This window comes from Heliconius melpomene, chromosome 19, assembly GCF_056956725.1.
Source record: "Heliconius melpomene rosina isolate 202511_hmr_F chromosome 19, ASM5695672v1, whole genome shotgun sequence".
NCBI lineage: Eukaryota > Metazoa > Arthropoda > Insecta > Lepidoptera > Nymphalidae > Heliconius > Heliconius melpomene.
Genome location: NC_140407.1, coordinates 2,484,646 through 2,507,230, shown reverse-complemented (window position 1 = coordinate 2,507,230; position 22,585 = coordinate 2,484,646). Strand labels below are relative to the sequence as shown.

Genomic DNA, 22,585 nt, shown 5'->3' with positions numbered 1-22,585 from the left:
AAAACTACTTGGAAATTATAATAAAGAAGATACAACAAGCTCACTAGAGAGCCATGTTAAATAATGAACATTATACATAATACATAATGCAGGACTAAATAATGAAGGATATACAATAAACATGAAGCTCCTTATTTCTTTATAATTCTTTTGGTTCTTGGGTTCACAATTTTAGTAGCTTTGATATCCCTTGCCTCAGTGGATACAGTGCATACGGAGGAGATTACTGAAGGTGCAGAGACAGAGTTAGGAATCATATCCATTTCAGCTGTAGTTACAATCCGGTGTTTTGTACCATCAGAGCCCAGCACTACTATAACACCATTCCGAGTCCAACACTTAGACACACCAAAACATTGACGGGCTGCTAAAAATGTTTTGTGACGACATTTTGTTAGAAACTCTGACATTGTTACTCCTGTATCTTTCAAGTTTGTCTTAGCTAACCAAACTTTATTTCGCAAAGAATTGAATTTGGCAACAATTGCACAAGACTCTGGACCAATCTCGGGGATTTTTAAGTAGTCAGCTAGTAGTTTTGAGACACAGGCTGCTGCATCTCCCTTATCAGTCTCTGGGACACCGTACAACGAGATCATCTTCTTCCTTGAACGCATTTCCAACTCATCATATTGTCGTGACAGCAATTCAACTTGTTTCTGCAGATTTTTTAAGAGAGTCATAACAAATGAACGAAATGCACTGAACTGTGAGTTAATATTCGATGAAGGACTTGTGGCTGGAATAGAACCTTTAAGTTCTTTTTGGAACTCATTCATCCTAGTATGGAAGTGAACAGTTAATTCATTTAGAGTGTCTTTAATGGAGTCCATTGTGTATGAAAAAAAAGCAATTCATTTTTGGTGATTCCGGGATATTTGTTAATGAGTACAGTGACCGATTTGACATTAATGCTGATTCAACTAGCAAGATTCGATTAATATTGAACACCAAAAGTCAAACATGCTAAAAATATATTAAATTTAACTTTTTTTTTTTAATTTTCTTTTTTGTTCTGTGTTGTTTTCTACGCTTAGGAGTATATTTTCGGTCTAACATAGCAAGATGTATCTACCTGTAAGTGTTTGTTACATTTAGTCTTAGTTCCATGTACTATGTATCTTTTTTGTATGTATTGATGTAAACAAATGTTGGTGGATCAATAAATAAATAAAAAAAAATACTCGACCTAATGGTGAAAACCGCATCAAAATCCGTTGGGTGGCTTAGAAGAAGAAGAGTTAGAAAGTTCAGACAAACACGAAAATCGACTTTGTTTTATAAGATATAGGATAGGATAGGATAATAAAAGCTTGTTTTTAAAAAAGATTTTTTTTTATTTAATTTTTTTATTATGAAAATCCGACAATTAATAAAATAAATGATTAATTTAAAAAATTAAAAACACATTTCACCTAGAAAAAGGAAACAGATTAATCAAGACGTAGGTATTTTATACGAGTTTTGATTGCGTCCTAAATTTTATTATATAATTAGACGTCGATGTAATAAAAGTGAATCAAAACAATATTATTTCCTTCTTTCAATAGCAATGTGGTATCCTGATGCGGGTTTCAGCATAATGTCGAACTTATTTACAAGTTTTGTGTAATCTCCACTGATTTTGTAGTTCCTGATTAAATGTGATAATGCTATTTTCATAGACATATATACGTATGTTCTACCTGAAAAGACAGTATATAAATTTTAAAATTCAAATTGTAGTCTATAAATAAAAATCCATATCAATTTTATAAATGTACTAGCAGCCCGCCCGCGGCTTCGCCTGCGTGAACTACGTTATTATTAATTTCTGTCTCCGTGAGTACTTACGTCCTATAAGTGACGTCCATGCAAAATTTAATACTCCTAGAATTTGTAGTAACGAAGTTTCATACAAACCTTCAACCCCAAAAACAACCCCTTAGAAGTCGAATATGGCGAGCACCTACGTCCTATAAATAACTCCTATGCAAAATTTGAGTTTCCTAGCACATGTAGTTTCTGAGATTTCGTAATGAGTGACCTTTCGATTTTGTATATATAAATGTCAACGGAAAGTATAAATTATAAAAGTTGATAAACTTAAATTTATAAGCATATGCACTCATTTAGTATGAGATAAACTACAAGTATAAGTTTATAATACTTTTTTTCTACGAAATATCTACTTATTAATTTACATTTTTCTCAGTCCGTCCGGGGCTGTCACTAAATGAACTACATATAAACGGCAGGCCTCGATAGATTTCCTTGCATTTCTCTTTATGCTCATAGGACAAGGGTATAAATCGGGGGTAGTAAATAAACACAAAACACAAACAAACATCCGTGCCAGTTTGCAACATTACACCTTAACCTAAATGTCTTACCGATGCACACTCTTCTTCCAAAACTAAAAGCAACGTAAGCTGACGGTATTTTAGGTAACCTAGTTGGATCTAACCATCTTTCGGGAATAAATTCATTTGCATCGGGTCCCCATATTGGATGGCGGTGTATTCCATGTCCTAATAATATACAAGCGTAGCCTTTGTATAACGTGCAGTTTCCTGTGTTAAAAGACATTAAATTTATGGTTTTAACACGCTTTGCCTATTTCAGAGACATCATTGGCACTAACAAATAAATGTGAATCTGTAAATAATTGATTTAAAAAGAATCCAACTGAGTTTCATGCGCCGCGCCGGCTCTTCTCATGTCTAAGATAGCTTTATGGAAAAGTTCTTTATTGTAAGTAGTTTCATTAAGACAAGAAAAATTAAGCATGTAAGTTATTAGTTCAAATAAAATTATTTGACTTTGACTTATTAGCTCTTTTATCTATTTTTAACCATAAAATATACTTATATGTATAACTTTTAATAAGATTTTTTTATAAAGTCCATAATTTTTTTGTAAAGTCCATAAATAAATACTATACACAGTATAGCGCTATATACCGTTGTCTACTCATATTTTTGTTTAAGTTTTATAAATATTTACATGGTACATGTATCTGACTTACGAAGTTTCACATCTCTGTCCAAAGTTCTAGCTGTCACTGGCACAACTGTAAAGTATCGCATGGATTCTTTTATGACAGCTTCTAAATATATCAATTTTGATAAATCTTGTTTCGTCACATCTCTAACGTCATTCCCAAAAACATCGATTAATCTAGAAATAAATATTTATACGAAAAATATTAATTATAATATAAAAAAATGAAACTATAATTTACTTAGATTCATGCTATCAGAGAGAACGGAGCAATACGCTACGATTTTTGTATTCTTCCTTCACCTCGTCCACTGTCATCAACCTCTTCATACAAATATCCTGCAATGATGGCTAAGAAGATGTGATATCTTCGTAGGATATTCTACGAAATCTGAAGACTCAGTATAGTAAGGTACTAGGATATCACGGTAAAAACGAAGAAGAACTCGCTCTGGTGGGTTGGGACATTTGAAATGATTTGAAAGTGGCAAACAAGATTTTTGAAGTAAGAATGTAAGTGCTAAGAGATGCAGGGGGAGACTTCGGTTGACCTTCCTGAACATAGCATCGATGTTACTAAAGAAGGACATTAAGAATGTATAAAGAACCTAGTATATGAAAATATTTAACAAAATATTATTATTATTATTATGTTTCTCTTTCCTTTCATAATTCTCGTATTCAAAAGAATCCGGTCCTTTGGAACATTTGCGTGGGGACACAGGTCCACCACGTAATTATTATTATCATCAATTTTTATTCTACAAAGCTATGTTGTTTACTACTGTGACTTACTCTTCAAAAATCTTCTCCTGTACGTCTGGAAAAGATGCAATTAACAAAATGGTATACACAAAAGTATCGGCGATCGTTTCGTAACCAGCTGCAATTATGGTATCCACATGTTCTCTGATCTCGGTATCATTGAATAAATTTTTCTCTATAGATAACTCCAATAAAAGGTCCATAAATGGTTTGAATTTGAGGCCTAGAAATAATACGTAAAATAAAGTACTTATTAATTAAATATAAATTGTATTATTTTTAGTACCGAATATTTTCTCGGTTCTTGTGGTGGTAACGAATGCTATGGTCCGTCTTTTTTTGAAAGAATCAAATTTGTTCTAAAGGTTCTTTAGCATACCTTCTGTTTCTTTATCACTCAATGCATTTTTATTGTTAAAGTAGTCTTCTTTTCGTTTCTTGAGAACCTGTAATGAAAAATGTCATAACTGCTACATTTCAGAAAAACATAAGTTAAAAAAAATCTTGATTGAAGCCGTCGTGGCACAGGGTCTGGCTGAAAATACACCAGTTGTAGATTGTATTCCCACTTGGGAAAATGAATAGATTGCCAGGAATATCATACATTTATAGTAATAAAACTCATTTAAAACAAGTTAATCATAAAGAAAATTTTATTTCAAAACAACTTTTTTTTCCACGGGGTGTTGGATTTTTGGTGTCAACTACCTAAAACGCAATTGACTTTTAAATTAATTTTATCTGCTTGTGCAAGAAATACAAATATTTAATTGCAAAATGATTTCAACTATTTAGATATTAAGAATATATTAGAATATAAATATATGCTTACAGCATATTGTTTCCAAGGCATAACGATGAATATAAGGAAAAAAATCAAATGGACCCTTTCCAACGTTGTCCTCTAGATTTTTGACAGAACGACGACTTTGGCTGTTGAAGATCCCAATAAAACCACCGAGCACTGTTTGATTGAATGCCGGGTTTATTAGTCGACGGTGAATATTCCATTTTTCAACTAAATAAATAAAATTTATTATAAGTTTACATAATAAAGGATCTGTCCCGATAAACATGGGAAAGCTGCACTGGCTTTAAATTAATTATGTTTAATATGATTTTATTGCGTTTTATCTGAATTAGCAACACACCATTTTTTTACCTGTAACCCATATTTACAGTAAGAGCGTTACGGGGGTAAAAGATATATTTAATAGATATTGAGAAAATAAGCTTAACGTTAAGTATTGTTACCCAGTTAACTCTATTTCAGATTACAACCTTTGTTTACCACCTTTAATTGTTTATTTGTATCTGTGGAAGGTTTTACGTTAGATATCATTTATTTATTTAGGATAAAATCAAGCGACAAAATTTCCTAATCTCTTTGAAATGAAAGTCTCTTTAACAAGTAAATTAATTTAAAAAATATATAAATTAGGTTCTTTTATAACACGTAGTCTGAATGAAAACAAATGTAAATAATCAGGCTTTCTCCGCACAGAAACTGGACTTTACCGCTTTATCTCCATTTATAGTATTTTTTCAGCTTCACGCTGTATCCCGCAGATAGGAATAAAGGTTAGGAAGGTAGGCAGAGGGAACCCAGTGTTAAGAAACTGAGTTCCCCACTTTTCACCGAATTTTTCGAGGCATTGCCTGTTGAGTGGCAGAATTCAAAGCTACGCTTTTACCTCGATACCGGAGCGAAGAAGTGAAGATATTAATAAATAAATAATTCACCCGAATGGGGATTGAACCCACACACACGGCGGCCACACTCTAGTGCTCTGAAACGGTGGGCTCGAAACATTTAAATACTTATATACTAATATTATATACTAATACTAATAATTATGTAGGTATTGCCAACATCGAAAGACTTACGAGGTTCTGTAATTAACCCTTGCCCAAGCCAAGGCACTCCAAAATCATAGAATATATTTTTTTTCAAGCACGTGTTGGCTACCGTTGCATAATCCTCTGGATCGCTCACAACTGAAGTAAAAATTAAAAATCTAAGAAGCAGTTATATATATATATATATATATATATATATATATATATATATATAGAATTAGAAAATGTATAAAATATTCAATTTCATATGATATCACTTGTATATCATCCATTTAGTAGCGACGCAAAGTTCCGCGAAATGTCTCGATAGTCCGCGGACATGGTGTATCTTATCATTAATAATATTTCTACGTACGATAAACTTTAATTGGCCCAAGCCACATCGTGGCTACACCACCACCTTCTATCGTTTTCATTGAAAAGTATTTTATGACCTCCCATACATCTGAAAGAAAAAAGGAAGAAAAATTAAGGTTCTTACGATGTCTATAATATGGAGTCAGTGTCTTTACTATAAACGCGACTTTTGTTGTGCGTTCAGACGAATATTTTTTTTATCTGTTCTATGGTACGTAGCTTTTATTAGTATAACATTAACGAATGTTAATTTCATACATTAGTATAAAACCATTCAAAATATACAATTCTTTTTTAAAGTGGTCTCGATTAACTCCAATACAGTCCTTTAGACGTTAAATAAGTCAATTGTATGGATTGGTTTACGGAACTTTCGTTACTAATCAAGATTGGGTGGATCTAGGTTTAAGACCCGGCGCAGAATCTTACTGAAAGGACCATTTATGGTTATGGAATATAGTGCAGTCAAATGACCTGACTGCCTCCTCAATACTATAGTTATTTTGACTTTACCACTATATTATTTTAATAAATTATCAGTTAAAAACGTCTCTTATATTCTACAAGTCCTAAGTAATCTTTTGAACTATCTTTAGCTTTAGCTATCTTCATCTCTCGCATATTTTGCTTTCAGACAGGATCTCTTCGAATTCTTTCCCTTACTTACTGTTTTTATCGTCTTTTTCGTACGATCACTACGTGTACGGCCAGACTTTTGTTGGCTCCATATCTACTGTATGTAATTCAGCGATTCGGTTCTCTTTATCACTACACTTTATTTTAATATCACAAAATATTTTACAATATATTAGCGCGAAAATAAGAAAACGCTATGAACAATTGTATAAAAATGCCAGATTCCAAATTCCAGAGTGAATTCGACAGACAGATTCCAGAATTCGGTGGAAAGTGGTGAACGAGGTGTCTTAACAGTAGGTTCCCTCTGCCTACACTGATTGTTTTTTTTTATTATTCATAGGAACAAGCAAAAAATTTAAAACCAATCTCCAAAAAATGCAACACGATAATTATGAAGGGTGATGTCCTTCAAAGATAAAATAAATTCTTGTAGTTATTCTGACTAGTTTTTACTTATACTATATACATAAATTTGTTTTTTACAAATGTTTTTTTGCAATTTAGCTCAATTAAAAACGGATATAATTTTTATTAAGCTAAATTTACATATTATATAGGTATACTAGTGGGCGCGCGCAGCTTCGCCTGCATATTCGGATCCTTAGGGGTGAATTCTAATAAACCATGAAACATGTGTTCAATGAAATATTTTTAAGAGCCTCAATTTCAAATTTTATACAAATCAGTTGCCATTTAAAGATTTTTCCATACAAACTTTCAATCCCTTATTTGCAGCCTTAGGGGGAGAATTATAGAAAACGATGAAACACGTGTTCAATTAAATACTTTTAAAAATCTAAATTTCAAATTTTATAAAAATCGGTACCGATTTAAATTTTTTTTCATACAAACTTTCAACGCTTATTTCACCCTTTTTACGTCCAAATTTCACGTTTCTACGCACAGCGGTTACGGCTGTGCCTGCGTCTTACCTGTCAGTAAGGACAAGTCCTTTTATATATATATATATAGATTAAACATTCCGTCTTTGAATTAGTGGATTTATTCCGAATGCTGAGCTGACTCCGAATATCCTCCGAAGAGATCGAATCTTCACGACATTCACCTTTCTTTCATTCTTTTTCTGTAATACCCACGTTTCGTTGCCATATAACAACGTCGGAGCCAACACTGCATTGTGTACGGCCAAACGCGCAGCTGTGCTGACGTTTCGCCGTCTCATCAATGCAGCTAAGGCTCCGTTAACCCTGATATCGGCAGCAACACGCCTTTCCTCATCCATCTCTACTGAACATACTTCCGACATATAGGTCTATCATCTTTTATAAGAACCGTATAAATAAACATATACCCATGTATATGATTTTAGCACTTGCGATTCATCGTGATATCAAGTGTGTCTAGGCGCTTTTGTGGCAGACCTCAGATTGTCCATGGTAGGTGTGACGACTGTACTTGGTTGCAATTGGGGTATACCGTCGAAAGGAGACATCTCCCTCGATGAAAACAGGGTCGTGAACTGGCGAGGAGGAAATGTTGGAGCACGATCCGAAACAAAAGGTAATAATATTTTTTACCTGATATTAAAATGGCGACTGTGCTATTTATTATTTTTGCGAATAATACACGTCTGGATAAGATTCCAGTTGGCTTAACATTGCTAACTTAAATTAAACACAATTCAATTCTTCAATCGATAACTGACCTGTCCTCTTATCGTATTTATTTCTTACTCACATCATTTATAAGACGTAAGACATAAGCAACCACGCGCTCAAGTCTCATATCCGGTAATTAAAAACATTCGTAGATTTAGTAATCTACTTACTTTTTTCTATACTTTCACAATATATGTGAAAGTATAGAAAAAAATAAACAAATTATAATTTAATTGACTACTTGCGTAAGTAAGTAGATTACTAAATCTACGAATGTTTTTAATTACCGGAAACTATTCCGAAACTGAACATTCATTATGATAGAAATATTTGTCTCAAACAACTGCTAATATAAGTTATACGAAAATAATGGGTTCTTCCACCATATAAATAATTTATATTTCATTGAACTCGCTTACTGCCAAAAACGTTTAAGCAGCTCATTAAGTGATGCATCTATGGACAATGGAAACACTAAATGGCACCTGAGACTATTCTACCTATAGTATTTTGAAGGTCTCTCACCTTCAAAATACTCTAGGTATTGGCTCTTATTTTCTCATTTTGGGAATTAATCATAAAAAATACGTGATAAGCAATCTTAAGACATATTTTCAACATGTCAATGTCACAACCTTGAGGCTACATTAACTTTACTTCTATGCTACTGTGTATAATTTCAATGTGATAAGATTTCGAACATGCGTAATAGAATTTTACCAACACTAATGAAGGTCCCCAATAACATTTGCCTTAAATATGCCTGAAAATATAATATATATAAATGTACTTACTGACACTGTCCCCTAAAAGCAAATAGGCGTGTCCAATAAAAGGCAAACATCCGGGACTGATCGGTGGTTCATCTTTATTTTGCTTTCTTGCTTGCTCTTAACACTACGAGCAATATATGCAACCTGTAAAACATATATAAAGATAACATTATACAGGTGACCGGTAGGTTCCGCCACTTAACATGCATTGTTAATTTAAAGTGGACAACTTTAAATAACCAATCGTTGTCTAAAGAATTTGAAACTTTACGATAAAATAATTTTTACAGAAATCGACGAAAGTGGAGAGCGGAGTGTCTTAACACAAAGTTTTTTCTGCCTACCCTATTAAACGAAGGAAAAAAATTCAACCTATTCAAAAGCTTAAATTTTTTCGAAAAATTGACTTACATATTTCAAATTAAATTCGAAGATAGTTGCAATTTTACATTTACCACATACAATTATATAAAACAAGCCACAGGCACGGTCCACGACACTATAAAATTATAAATGAATTTTATCTAGTATTCGCACTTCTTTTATATGTTTTGCTAAATACAGCTATATATTTATAATTAATTATGGGTGTTTTTTATTAATATAAAATTATTCGCCATTAATTTAAAAGTACTAATTGGATCAGATCAAAACATAAATATGGAAAATATTATTTAAGCCTTAACTTTTATTTCTGATGAACTTTCAATTTAAAATCTCTTCTCTTCTCTTTTTCAGTGGAAAAAGGAGACATGAGTGTGCACTAGATTCCCTCTGCCTACTCTACTACAGGGGCAGCTGATTTTTAAATTGATATCTAATGGGTAATCTTATTTCTTCTAAGTCTATAATCAGAAAATAAAACTGATAAATATTTTTGATGATTTAATTAAATAAAAATTTTGACCGACAAATAAATATATCAGTTAGTGAAAATTCTCATTCTTTTATAATAAAAACTACTATTGAGCTTGAATCAAATTCGGCTGGCACTTCAGCTCTATAACCCTAAACCAATATAAGTCCTAAATGTAATAGCAATAAAGATGATCCATGATAATCGTGGGAGTGACCTGAGAGTGATCTTTCACTGTGCACTGTAAACACACGAACTTAAGTTTTAGTATTATTCAAGGGGAGGTTCTCTTGATTAAAGCTGTAACTTGAATTCCTCCGATTTTTTTCCCCAACGCCAAGTTTAAGGTTGGTTAAATGTTTAATTACGATTATACCTACATGTAAATCTGTTTAAAGGTTCTGGAGATATGAGGTAATTAATATATAATTACATACATACATACAAGAAACGGGCGAAAAACATAACCCTTAATTAGCCGTCAGGAATAATGGTTCATAAGAGTGTAACAACACAGTGATAGATGGTATTTCACTGTTATAAATAAAAAAATATATATATTTATTTATTTACTTAAAATAAAAAAAGGTGTTTTACAGATCCATAAGCTTTTTATTATGAAAATTTGAAATTTAATAAAATAAACGATTAATTTAAAAAATTAAGAACACATTTCACCTAGAAAAAAGAACAGAATAAGTCTAAACGTATCTTACAGCTACGAATTTTGATTGAACTTCTTTAATTTTGTTAAATAATTAGGGGTCGACCTAATAAAATTGAATCAAAACAGTATTATTTCCTTCTTTCAATAGCAATGTGGTATCCAGATACGGGTTTCAGAATAATGTCGAACTTATTTATAAGCTTTGTGTAATCTCCCGTGATTTTGTAGTTCCTGATTAAATGAGCCAATGTAATTTTCATGAACATATATGCGTATAATCTACCTGAAAAGAAAGTTTATATTTATTTTTTTCAATTTCACGCATATAGCAGAAGACAAATTTTCAAGACATTTAGAGATGAGTGTAAGTCTGGTAAGTAGATATATACAAATATTTAAATTATATGATGAAATTATGGTGTCGGTGCGCAACATTACTTTACACCTTGTTTTCTTACCTATGCAAATTCTTTTTCCAAAACTAAAAGCAGCGTAAGCTGACGGTATTTTAGGTAACCTAGCTGGATCTAGCCATCTTTCGGGAATAAATTTATCGGCATCGGGTCCCCATATTGGATGGCGGTGAATTCCATGTCCTAATATAATACAAGCATGGCTTTTGTATAACGTGCAGTTTCCTGTGTAGAAAGACATTACTTAAATAATGATTTTACAAAAAGTAACACGCTTTGCCTATTTCAGAGACATCATTGGCACTAACAAATAAGTGTGAATCTGTAAATAATTGATTTAAAAAGAATCCAACTGAGTTTCATGCGCCGCGCCGGCTCTTCTCATGTCTAAGATAGTTTTATGGAAAAATTCTTTATTGTAAGTAGTTTCATTAAGACAAGAAAAATTAAGCATGTAAGTTATTAGTTCAAATAAAAATATTTGACTTTGACTTACTAGCTCTTTTATTTATTTTTGACTATAAAATATACTTATATAACTTTCAATAAGACTTTTTTTATAAAGTCCATAATGAAATATTATACACAGTATAGCGATATATACCGTTGTCTACTCATATTTTTGTTTAAGTTTTATAAATATTTACATAATACATGTATCTTACTTACGCAGTTTCACATCTCTGTCCAAAGTTCTAGCTGTCACTGGCACAACTGTATAGTATCGCATGGATTCTTTGATAACTGCTTCTAAGTATTTCAATTTTGATAAATCTTGTTTCGTGACATCTCTAACGTCATTCCTAAAAACATCGATTAATTTTTCAACTTTAGCTACGGTGAAAAAGATTTTGATGGGTTATCTGTAGTGTTTGGATCCTTTACTCACACTTAAAACGACAATAATCGCATTCTGCACATGTAATAATTTCATATTCTAATAATTTCAGGTAAAGCGTACGGTCTGATCATGATGAAAACTTTCCTCGCACAAATCCTCAAGAAGTTTAAAATCACAGCTGATGTTAGAAGAGTAGAATTTGAATTTATGATTTTATTGAAACCGTGTTCTGGACACGCATTAAAATTAGAACTCTGATAATAAAATTATAATATAATAAATAAGAATAATATAGAAGAATTAATAAATAATAAGAAGAATTTTAAAAAGCGCTAGTGATAGTCTCAGCACGTTCAAAATATTCTAATTCCTGAAAATATTCAATCTCAAAACTTTAAAAATCCTTTATAATTGTAAATATTACATATTATTATAACGATACTCTTAAAAATATACCCTTCTTAGTGGATCTCCAGAATACGAAACTAAAAATCTGTCCAAATTTCACGTTTCTATCATCAGCGATTACGGCTGTCGTCTTACCTTAGTCAGTGAGGACAAGTCTTTGTATATAGATATAGGTTATGTTTCGTTGTTAAGAAATAATTTTAAAGTTACTCATGTTGTAAAATGTTTTAAATGTATGGCAAATGGTGTCAGTTGAATATACATATCAAGAAATAGAATTTATTTTGTTTTATTAGACCAAAAATTATTTTTTATATAATTATAGCTGTTACATTAACTATTTGTAGCTCCGTTTTCCAAGTAGTATATTTGGGAACTATGTTCATTAGAGATAGATAAGTGATGGATGCGGGAAGGCGTATTGCTGCCGGGAACAGGTTTAACGGTACTTTAGTCAGACATTTTGATGGTATACATAATTAACCTCTTTTCCTCTCGCTATCAAAATGTAACACGCTTTTATTATCTAACTTTATTAAGTGTTATATTTCTTATTAGTTAATTTTATTAATACATAAATAAAGCTTATTTTTAAAGAAGGTTGTTTTATTATGAAAATTCGACAATTCATAAAAAAAAATTAAAAAATTAAAAGCACATTTCACCTAGAAAAAAACAGAATAAATCAAGACATAGGTATATTATATGAGTTTTGATTGCTTCCTAAATATTATTACATAATTAGACGTCGACGTAATAAAAGTGAATCAAAACAATATTATTTCCTTCTTTCAATAGCAATGTGATATCCAGATGCGGGCTTCAGCATCATGTCGAACTTATTGACAAGTTTTGTGTAATCTCCAGTAATTTTGTAGTTCCAGATAAAATGTGATAATGCTATTTTCATAGACATATATGCGTATGTTCTACCTGAAAAGACAGTTTATAAATATAAAAATTCTAATTGTAGTCTATGAATAAGTTTGTAATATTTTTTTACTGAAAAATATCATATAAACATATAAATTTACATTTTTCTCCGTCCGTCCGAGGCTGTCACTAACGCCCAATGTTAATAACCAATCCTAATCCAAAAATTGCTACCATAGATTGAAATAGACAGAGATGGAGGTAGGCATGCAGGTTAATGATTGGATAGATATGTCGGACAGTACGAGATAGACGTTAACTGGAGATAGAAGATACATTATTAATATTGGGCGTAAATGAACTACATATAAACGGCAGGCCTCGGTAGATTTCCTTGCATTTCTTTTTATGTTCATAGGACAAGAGTATGTCGGGGGTAGTAAATAGGTGATGTGGACACTTTAACCGTCGTGGGTGTTTTCAAAGTTTTTAATTTTGTTTTATTTCAAACTTTTTAAAGAAAACAGATACATAAGTATAATCTATACTAATATAATAAAGCGGAAGAGTTTGTTTGTTTGTTTGTTTGTTTGTTTGAACGCTAAGATCTCTGGATCTACAGGTTCGATTCACATTGTTTTTGTTTTGTATGAAAGCTGCATTCTTCAGAAGTGCTATAGGCTATATAATATTACATTACACATATATACTAATAAATTAAAATGCTTTCTAATTTGACATGCAATTTATTCTGCCATGTTAATAACAACCGTCGTCGCTACGCGACTGCGTTCGTTACCGCGTCATTTTGATATTCATCCTTATGAAAAATATAATAGTCACTTTTAGCATTTCATCTAGATTGAAATTATTTCTATAGAAATTATATTCTTATATTTCAAGCAGGCGTAGCCGCGTCCGGGTCCGCTAGTATATGTATATATGACTACATAGATTTGTACAAAAAATGCTTGCTGCAGCGCCCACTGTTGAGTTATCGCTGTAACAACTATCTAAGAATACGCACCAATCAAATCCAGTGCTTTTGGATATAAATGGTTTTGCATAAAGATTGGTTGGCACAGGAACACACTCACATAAAACACAAACAAACATTCGTGCCAGTTTGCAACATTACACCTTAATCTAAATATATTACCTATGCACATTCTTCTTCCAATACTAAAAGCAACGTAAGCTGACGGTATTTTAGGTAACCTAGTTGGATCTAACCATCTTTCGGGAATAAATTCATCTGCATCGGGTCCCCATATTGGATGGCGGTGTATTCCATGTCCTAATAATATACAAGAGTGGCCTTTGTATAACGTGCAGTTTCCTGTGTTGAAAGATATTATTTTATTAATGATTTTACAAAAACTAACACGCTTTGCCTATTTCAGAGATATCATTGGCACTAACAAATAAGTGTAAATCTGTAAATAATTGGTTTAAAAAGAATCTAATTGACTTTCATGCACCGCGCCGGCTCTTCTAATGTCTAAGATAGCTTTATGGAAAAGTTCTTTATTGTAAGTAGTTTCATTAAGACAAGAAAAATTAAGCATGTAACTTATTAGTTCAAATAAAAATATTTGACTTTGACTTATTAGCTCTTTTATCTATTTTTGACTATAAAATATACTTATATAACTTTTAATAAGATTTTTTTATAAAGTCCATAAATTTTTTGTAAAGTCCATAATTAAATATTATACAGAGTATAGCGATATATACCATTGTCTACTCATATTTTTGTTTAAGTTTTATAAATATTTACATAATACATGTATCTTACTTACGCAGTTTCACATCTCTGTCCAAAGTTCTAGCTGTCACTGGCACAACTGGAAAGTATCGCATGGATTCTTTTATGACAGCTTCTAAATATATCAATTTTGATAAATCTTGTTTCGTGACATCTCTAACGTCATTCCCAAAAACATCGATTAATCTAGAAATAAATATTTATACGAAAAATATTAATTATAATATAAAAAAATTAAACTATAATTTACTTAGATTCATGATATCAGAGAGAACGGAGCAATACGCTACGATTTTTGCATACTTCCTTCACCTCGTCCACTGTCATCAACCTCTTCATACAAATATCCTGCAATGATGGCTATGAAGATGTGATATCTTCGTAGGATATGCTACGAAATCTGAAGACTCAGTATAGTAAGGTACTAGGATATCACGGTAAAAATGAAGAAGAACTCGCTCTGGTGGGTTGGGACATTTGAGATGATTTGAAAGTGGCAAACAAGATTTTTGAAGTAAGAGTGTAAGTGCTAAGAAATGCAGGGGGAGACCTTCCTGAACATAGCATCGATGTTACTAAAGAAGGACATTAAGAATGTATAAAGATACTAGGTAGTATATGAAAATATTTAACAAAATATTATTATTATTATTATGTTTCTCTTTCCTTTCATAATTCTCGTATTCAAAAGAATCCGGTCCTTTGGAACATTTGCGTGGGGACACAGGGCCAACACGTAATTATTATTATCATCAATTTTCATTCTACAAGCTATGCTGTTTACAACTGTGACTTACTCTTCAACAATCTTCTCCTGTACGTCTGGAAAAGATGCAATTAACAAAATGGTATACACAAAAGTATCGGCGTTCGTTTCGTAACCAGCTGCAATTATGGTATCCACATGTTCTCTGATCTCGGTATCATTGAATAATTTTTTCTCTATAGATAACTCCAATAAAAGGTCCATAAATGGTTTGAATTTGGGGCCTAGAAATAATACGTAAAAAGTATTTATTAATTAAATATAAATTGTATTATTTTTAGTACCGAATGTTTTCTCGGTTCTTGTGGTGGTAACGAATGTTATGGTCGGTTCTTTAGCATACCTTCTGTTTCTTTATCACTCAATGCATTTTTATTGTTAAAGTAGTCTTCTTTTCGTTTCTTAAGAACCTGTAATAAAAAATGTCATAACTGCTACATTTCAGTAAAACATAAGTTAAAAAAAAACTTGATAGAAGCCGCCGTTCCACAGCGGCACAGGGTCTGGCTGAAAATACACCAGTTGTAGATTGTATTCCCACTTGGGAAAATGAATTATTTTCATTTCCTAGAAGTCACACGAGTGTCTCAAAAATTGAAAAACAGAATGCCTTAACACTAGGTGATCTCTGCCTGATACAACAAAAAAAACTTAATAGATACTTACAACAAAAATGAAATTTAAGAAATTCGAGATTCCGTGTTGAATGTCGTATGTACACCTGGTAGTATAATAGTTTATCCAATTTATGATATATTTAGTATTACAGAATTACTTACCGAGTTTGATAAGTGATGTAGAATTTCCACATATTTATCTTGTTTTTTCTTTTTTGATGTCAAATTGAATATAAAGTCGGGGTAGAGCCAGATTTTTTGAAGTCTATCTACGAATATGCTTAATATTTTGTCTACAGCGAGCATATATTCGTTATTTTGCTTTGTTTCATCACTCAAGTCTGTTCCCAGTGCTGCCACTGTATTAAAACATACAAAATTTTAAGTAGCTAAGGTATTATTCATGTCTATGTTAGCGACAATCTGTATAATATCTCGGTATTCCATATAATTATTAGGCAATGTAAGTATAGAGTAATATAATAAAACTTGTTATATTATAATAAAACTTGTTGTCTTGCTATTCTATTCGCATTCACAGCATTCGCGATAGCATATAGAATAGGTATGCTATATAATGGACGCCCAACGTATAGTACAGTGGCCTATAGGTACATTGCCAAAGTATTGTATAGAATGTCTGAGTTATAAATTGCCAGTAATATCAATATTTATATTAATAAAACTAATTTAAAACAAGTGAATCATAAAGAAAATTTTATTTTAAAACATTTTTTTTTTTCTACGGCGTGTTGGATTTTTGGTGTCAACTACCTAAAACGCAATTGACTTTTAAATTAATTTAATCTGCTTGTGCAAGAAATACAAATATTTAATTGCAAAATGATTTCAACTTTTTAGATAAGAATTTATTAGAATATAAATATATGCTTACAGCATATTGTTTCCAAGGCATTACGATGAATATAAGGAAAAATATCAAATGGCCCCTTTCCAACGTTGTCTTCTAGATTTTTGACAGAACGACGATGTTGGCTGTTGAAGATCCCAATAAACCCATCGAGCACTGCTTGATTGAATGCCGGGTTTATTAGTCGACGGTGAATATTCCATTTTTCAACTAAATAAATAAAATTTATTATAAGTTTACATAATAAAGGATCTATCCCGATAAACATGACAAAGCTGCACTAGCTGGCAAATTAATTATTTCTAATAATCATATTAGATTTATTGCGTTTTATCTGAATTAGCACACTTTTTTTTTGCCTGTAACACTTACAGTAAGAGCGTTACGGGGGTAAAAGATATATTTAATAGATATTGAGAAAATAAGCTTAACGTTAAGTATTGTTACCCAGTTAACTCTATTTCAGATTACAACCTTTGTTTACCACCTTTAATTGTTTATTTGTATCTGTGGAAGGTTTTACTTTAGATATCATTTATTTATTTAGGATAAAATCAAGCGACAAAATTTCCTAATCTCTTTGAAATGAAAGTCTCTTTAACAAGTAAATTAATTAAAAAAATATATAAATTAGTTCTTTTATAACACGTAGTCTGAATGAAAACAAATGTAAATAATCAGCCTTTCTCCGCACAGAAACTACACTTTACCGTTTTATCTCCATTTATAGTATTTTTTCAGCTTCACGCTGTATCCCGCAGATAGGAATAAAGGTTAGGAAGGTAGGCAGAGGGAACCCAGTGTTAAGAAACTGAGTTCCCCACTTTTCACCGAATTTTTCGAGGCATTGCCTGTTGAGTGGCGGAATTTAACGCTACACTTTTACCTTGATACCGGAGCGAAGAAGTGAAGATATTGATAAATAAATAATTCACCCGAATGGGGATCGAACCCACAACCGTCGCATTGCGGTCACACGCTAGTGCTCTGAAACGGTGGGCTCGAAACATTAAAATACTTATACTTATACTAATATTATATATTAATACTAATAATTATGTAGGTATTGCCAACATCGAAAGACTTACGAGGTTCTGTAAGTAACCCTTGCCCAAGCCAAGGCATTCCAAAATCATAGAATATATTTTTTTTCAAGCACGTGTTGGCTACCGTTGCATAATCCTCTGGATCGCTCACAACTGAAATAAAAATTAAAAATCTAAGAAGCAGTAAATATATATATATATATAAATATACAAACAAAATGTCTCGATATTCCGGCGGACATGGTGTATTTTATCATTTAGTTCCCTCTGCCTACCCTGCTACGCATATAGTGAAAATATAATATTTCTACGTACGATAAACTTTAATTGGCCCAAGCCACGCCGTGGCTACACCACCACCTTCTATCGTTTTCATTGAATACTTTTTTATGACCTCCCATACATCTGAAAGAAAAAAGAAAGAAAAATTAAGGTTCTTACGATGTATATAATATGGCGTCAGTGTTTGTACTATAAACGCGACTTTTGTCGTGCGTTCAGACGAATATTTTTTTTATCTGTTCTATGGTACGTAGCTTTTATTAGTATAACATTAACGAATGTTAATTTCATACATTAGTATAAAACCATTAAAAATATACAATTATTTTTTAAAGTGGTCTCGATTAACTCCAATACAGTCCTTTAGACGTTAGATAAGTCAATTGTATGGATTGGTTTACAGAACTATCGTTTCTAATCAAGATTGGGTGGATCTAGGTTTAAGACCCGGCGCAGAATCTTACTGAAAGGACCATTTTTGGTTATGGAATATAGTGCAGTCAAATGACCTGACTGCCTCCTCAATACTATAGTTATTTTGACCTTACCACGATATTATTTTAATAAATTATCAGTTAAAAACGTCTCTTATATTCTACAAGTCCTAAGTAATCTTTTGAAATACGCGACAGTTTTAGCAGCTATCTTCATTTCCCGCATATTTTGCTTTCAGACAGGATCTCTTCGAATTCTTTCCCTTACTTACTGTTTTTATCGTCTTTTTCGTACGATCACTACGTGTACGGCCAGACTTTTGTTAGCTGGAGCTAGATATGGATATCTACTGTATGTAATTCAGCGATTCGGTTCTCTTTATCACTACACTTTATTTTAATATCACAAAATATTTTACAATATATTAGCGCGAAAATAAGAAAACGATTTCTCTGATTTATCTGTGATTTTTATAAAATTGTTCATAGGAACAATTGTATAAAAATGACAGATTCCAAATTCCAGAGTGAATTCGACAGACAGATTCTAGAATTCGGTGGAAAGTGGTGAACGAGCTGTCTTAACAGTAGGTTCCCTCTGCCTACCCTCCTCTGCCTGCCTGCCTCTGCCTGCCTACCTAGTAGGTACCCTACTTTGTGCGGAATACAGGGCTAAGCTGATTGTTTTTTTTTTATTATTCATAGGAACAAGCAAAAAATTTAAAACCAATCTCAAAAAAATGCATCACGATAATTATGAAGGTTGATGTCCTTCAAATATAAAATAAATTCTTGTACTGACTAGTTTTTACTTATACTATATACATAAATTTGTTTTTAGCAAATGTATTTTTGCAATTTAGCTCAATTAAAAACGGATATAATTTTTATTGATCTAAATTTACATATTATATAGATATACTAGTGGGCGCGCGCAGCTTCGCTTGCATATTCGGATCCTTAGGGGTGAATTCTAATAAACCATGAAACATGCGTTTAATGAAATATTTTTAAGAGCCTCAATTTCAAATTTTATACAAATCGGTGGCCATTTAAAGATTTTTCCATACAAACTTTCCATCCTTTATTTGCAGCCTTAGGGGGAGAATTCTAGAAAACGATGAATAATGTGTTCAATTAAATACTTTTAAAAATCTAAATTTCAAATTTTATAAAAGTCGGTACCGATTTAATTTTTTTTTCATACAAACTTTCAACGCTTATTTCACCCTTTTTACGTCCAAATTTCACGTTTCTACGCACAACGGTTACGGTTGTGCCTGCGTATTACCTGTCAGTGAGGACAAGTCCTTTTATATATATAGAGATTAAACATTCCGTCTTTGAATTAGTGGATTTATTCCGAATGCTGAGCTGACTCCGAATATCCTCCGAAGAGAACGTATCTCCACAGCATTCATCTTTCTTTCATTCTTCTTCTGTAAGTGAAAACGTGGGTAACGTTTCGTTGCCATATAACAACGTCGGAACCAACACTGCATTGTGTACGGCCAAACGCGCAGCTGTGCTGACGTTTCGCCGTCTCATCAATGCAGCTAAGGCTCCGTTAACCCTGTTACCGGCAGCAATACGCCTTTCCACATCCATCTCTACTGAACATACTTCCGTCATATAGGTCTATCATCTTTTATAAGAACCGTATAAATAAACATATACCCATGCATATGATTTTAGCACTTGCGAATCATCGTGATATCAAGTGTCTAGGCGCTTTTGTGCAGACCTCAGATTCTCCATGGTAGGTGTGACGACTGTACTTGGTTGCAATTGGGGTATACCATCGAAAGGAGACATCTTCCTCTCTGAAAACAGTAGGGGTCGTGAACTGGCGAGGAGGAAATATTGGAGCACGATCCGAAACAAAAGGTAATCATAATTTTTACCTGATATTAAAATGGCGACTGTGCTATTTATTATTTTTGCGAATAATACACGACTGGATATGATTCCAGTTGGCTTAACATTGCTAACTTACATTAAACACAATTCAATTCTTCAATCGATAACTGAGCTGTCCTCTTATCGTATTTATTCTTACTCACATCATTTATAAGACGTAAGCAACCACGCGCTCAAGTCTCATATTATATTGTGAAAGTATAGAAAAAAATAAACAAATTATAATTTAATTGACTACTTGCGTAAGTAAGGAGATTACTAAATCTACGAATGAATGAAACTATTCCGAAACTGAACATTCATTATGATAGAAATATTTGTCTCAAACAACTGCTAATATAAGTTATACGAAAATAATGGGTTCTTCCACCATATAAATAATTTATATTTCATTGAAGACGCTTACTGCCAAAAACGTTTAAGCAGCTCATTAAGTGATCTATGGACAATGGAAACACTAAATGGCACCTGAGACTATTCTACCTATAGTATTTTGAAGGTCTCTCACCTTCAAAATACTCTAGGTATTGGCTCTTATTTTCTCATTTTGGGAGTTAATCATAAAAAATACGTCTTAAGCAATCTTAAGACATATTTTCAACATGTCAATGTCACAACCTTGAGGCTACATTAATTACTTCTATGCTACGCGGTTTAATTTCAATGTGATAAAATTTCGAACATGCGTAATAGAATTTTACCAACACTAATGAAGGTCCCCAATAACATTTGCCTTAAATATGCCTGAAAATATAATATATATAAATGTACTTACTGACACTGTCCCCTAAAAGCATATAGGCGTGTCCAATAAAAGGCAAACATCCGGGACTGATCGGTGGTTCATCTTTATTTTGCTTTCTTGACATCCAGTGATATATACATAATGCCACGCAGGATAACACTACGAGCAATATATGCAACCTGTAAAACATATATAAAGGTAACATTATACAGGTGATCGGTAGGTTCCGCCACTTAACATACATTGTTAATTTAAAGTGGACAACTTTAAATAACCAATCGTTGTCTAAAGAATTTGAAACTTTACGATAAAATGATTTTTACAGAAATCGACGGAAAGTGGAGAGCGGAGTGTCTTAACACAAGGTTTTTTCTGCCTACCCTATTAAACGAAGGAAAAAAAATCAACCTCTTCAAAAGCTTAAATTTTTTAGAAAAATTGACTTACATATTTTAAATTAAGTTCGAAGATAGTTGCAATTTTATGTTTGCGAGTCACACACACTGTCCACGACGCTATAAAATTGTAAATGAATCTTTATATTGCATGGCCACTTCTTTTATATGTTTTGCTAAATACAGCTATATATTTATAATTAATTATGGGTGTTTTTTATTAATATAAAATTATTCGCCATTAATTCAAAAGTACTAATTGGATCAGATCAAAACATAAATATGGAAAATATTATTTAAGCCTTAACTTTTATTTCTGAGGAACTTTCAACTTAAAATCCAATCGCAATGCCTCCAGAACTCTGACTCATGTCCTCTTTTTCAGTGCAAAAAGGAGACATGGGTGTGCACTAGATTCCCTCTGCCTACTCTACTACAGGGGCAGCTGATTTTTAAATTGATATCTAATGGGTAATCTTATTTCTTCTAAGTCTATAATCAGAAAATAAAACTGATAAATATTTTTGATGATTTAATTAAATAAAAATTTTGACCGACAAATAAATATATCAGTTAAGTCCAGAGGGTGTCCAGACTAATACCTGTCCGATATTGGTTTGTGGGCATACGGGTACGCGACCCCGGATCCTCGAGCCGCCACTCTTATATCCTCATCCAGTCCGTAAGA

At 32.3% G+C, this 22,585-nt stretch overlaps 2 protein-coding genes across 2 annotated transcripts; both read right to left on the bottom strand.

Moving 5' to 3' along the window:
* Positions 1-1,530: 1,530 nt before the first annotated feature.
* LOC146528321 (cytochrome P450 4V2-like) lies at positions 1,531-11,903 on the bottom strand. Its single transcript, XM_085202808.1, has 13 exons — positions 11,893-11,903; positions 11,601-11,734; positions 10,977-11,156; positions 9,017-9,112; positions 5,963-6,052; positions 5,635-5,745; positions 4,580-4,765; positions 4,293-4,315; positions 4,127-4,193; positions 3,778-3,970; positions 3,008-3,159; positions 2,373-2,552; positions 1,531-1,685 (listed from the first exon to the last, which is right to left on the bottom strand). Exons 1-13 carry the CDS (start codon positions 11,901-11,903, stop codon positions 1,531-1,533), a joined length of 1,578 nt encoding a protein of 525 aa, XP_085058934.1.
* An 889-nt stretch (positions 11,904-12,792) lies between these two features.
* Positions 12,793-21,675, bottom strand: LOC146528320 (cytochrome P450 4c3-like). Its single transcript, XM_085203155.1, has 10 exons — positions 21,533-21,675; positions 18,437-18,526; positions 18,164-18,274; positions 17,100-17,285; positions 16,367-16,563; positions 15,931-15,997; positions 15,619-15,811; positions 14,856-15,007; positions 14,213-14,392; positions 12,793-13,113 (listed from the first exon to the last, which is right to left on the bottom strand). Exons 1-10 carry the CDS (start codon positions 21,624-21,626, stop codon positions 12,959-12,961), a joined length of 1,425 nt encoding a protein of 474 aa, XP_085059281.1. The 5' UTR covers positions 21,627-21,675; the 3' UTR covers positions 12,793-12,958.
* Between the last annotated feature and the right edge of the window lie 910 nt (positions 21,676-22,585).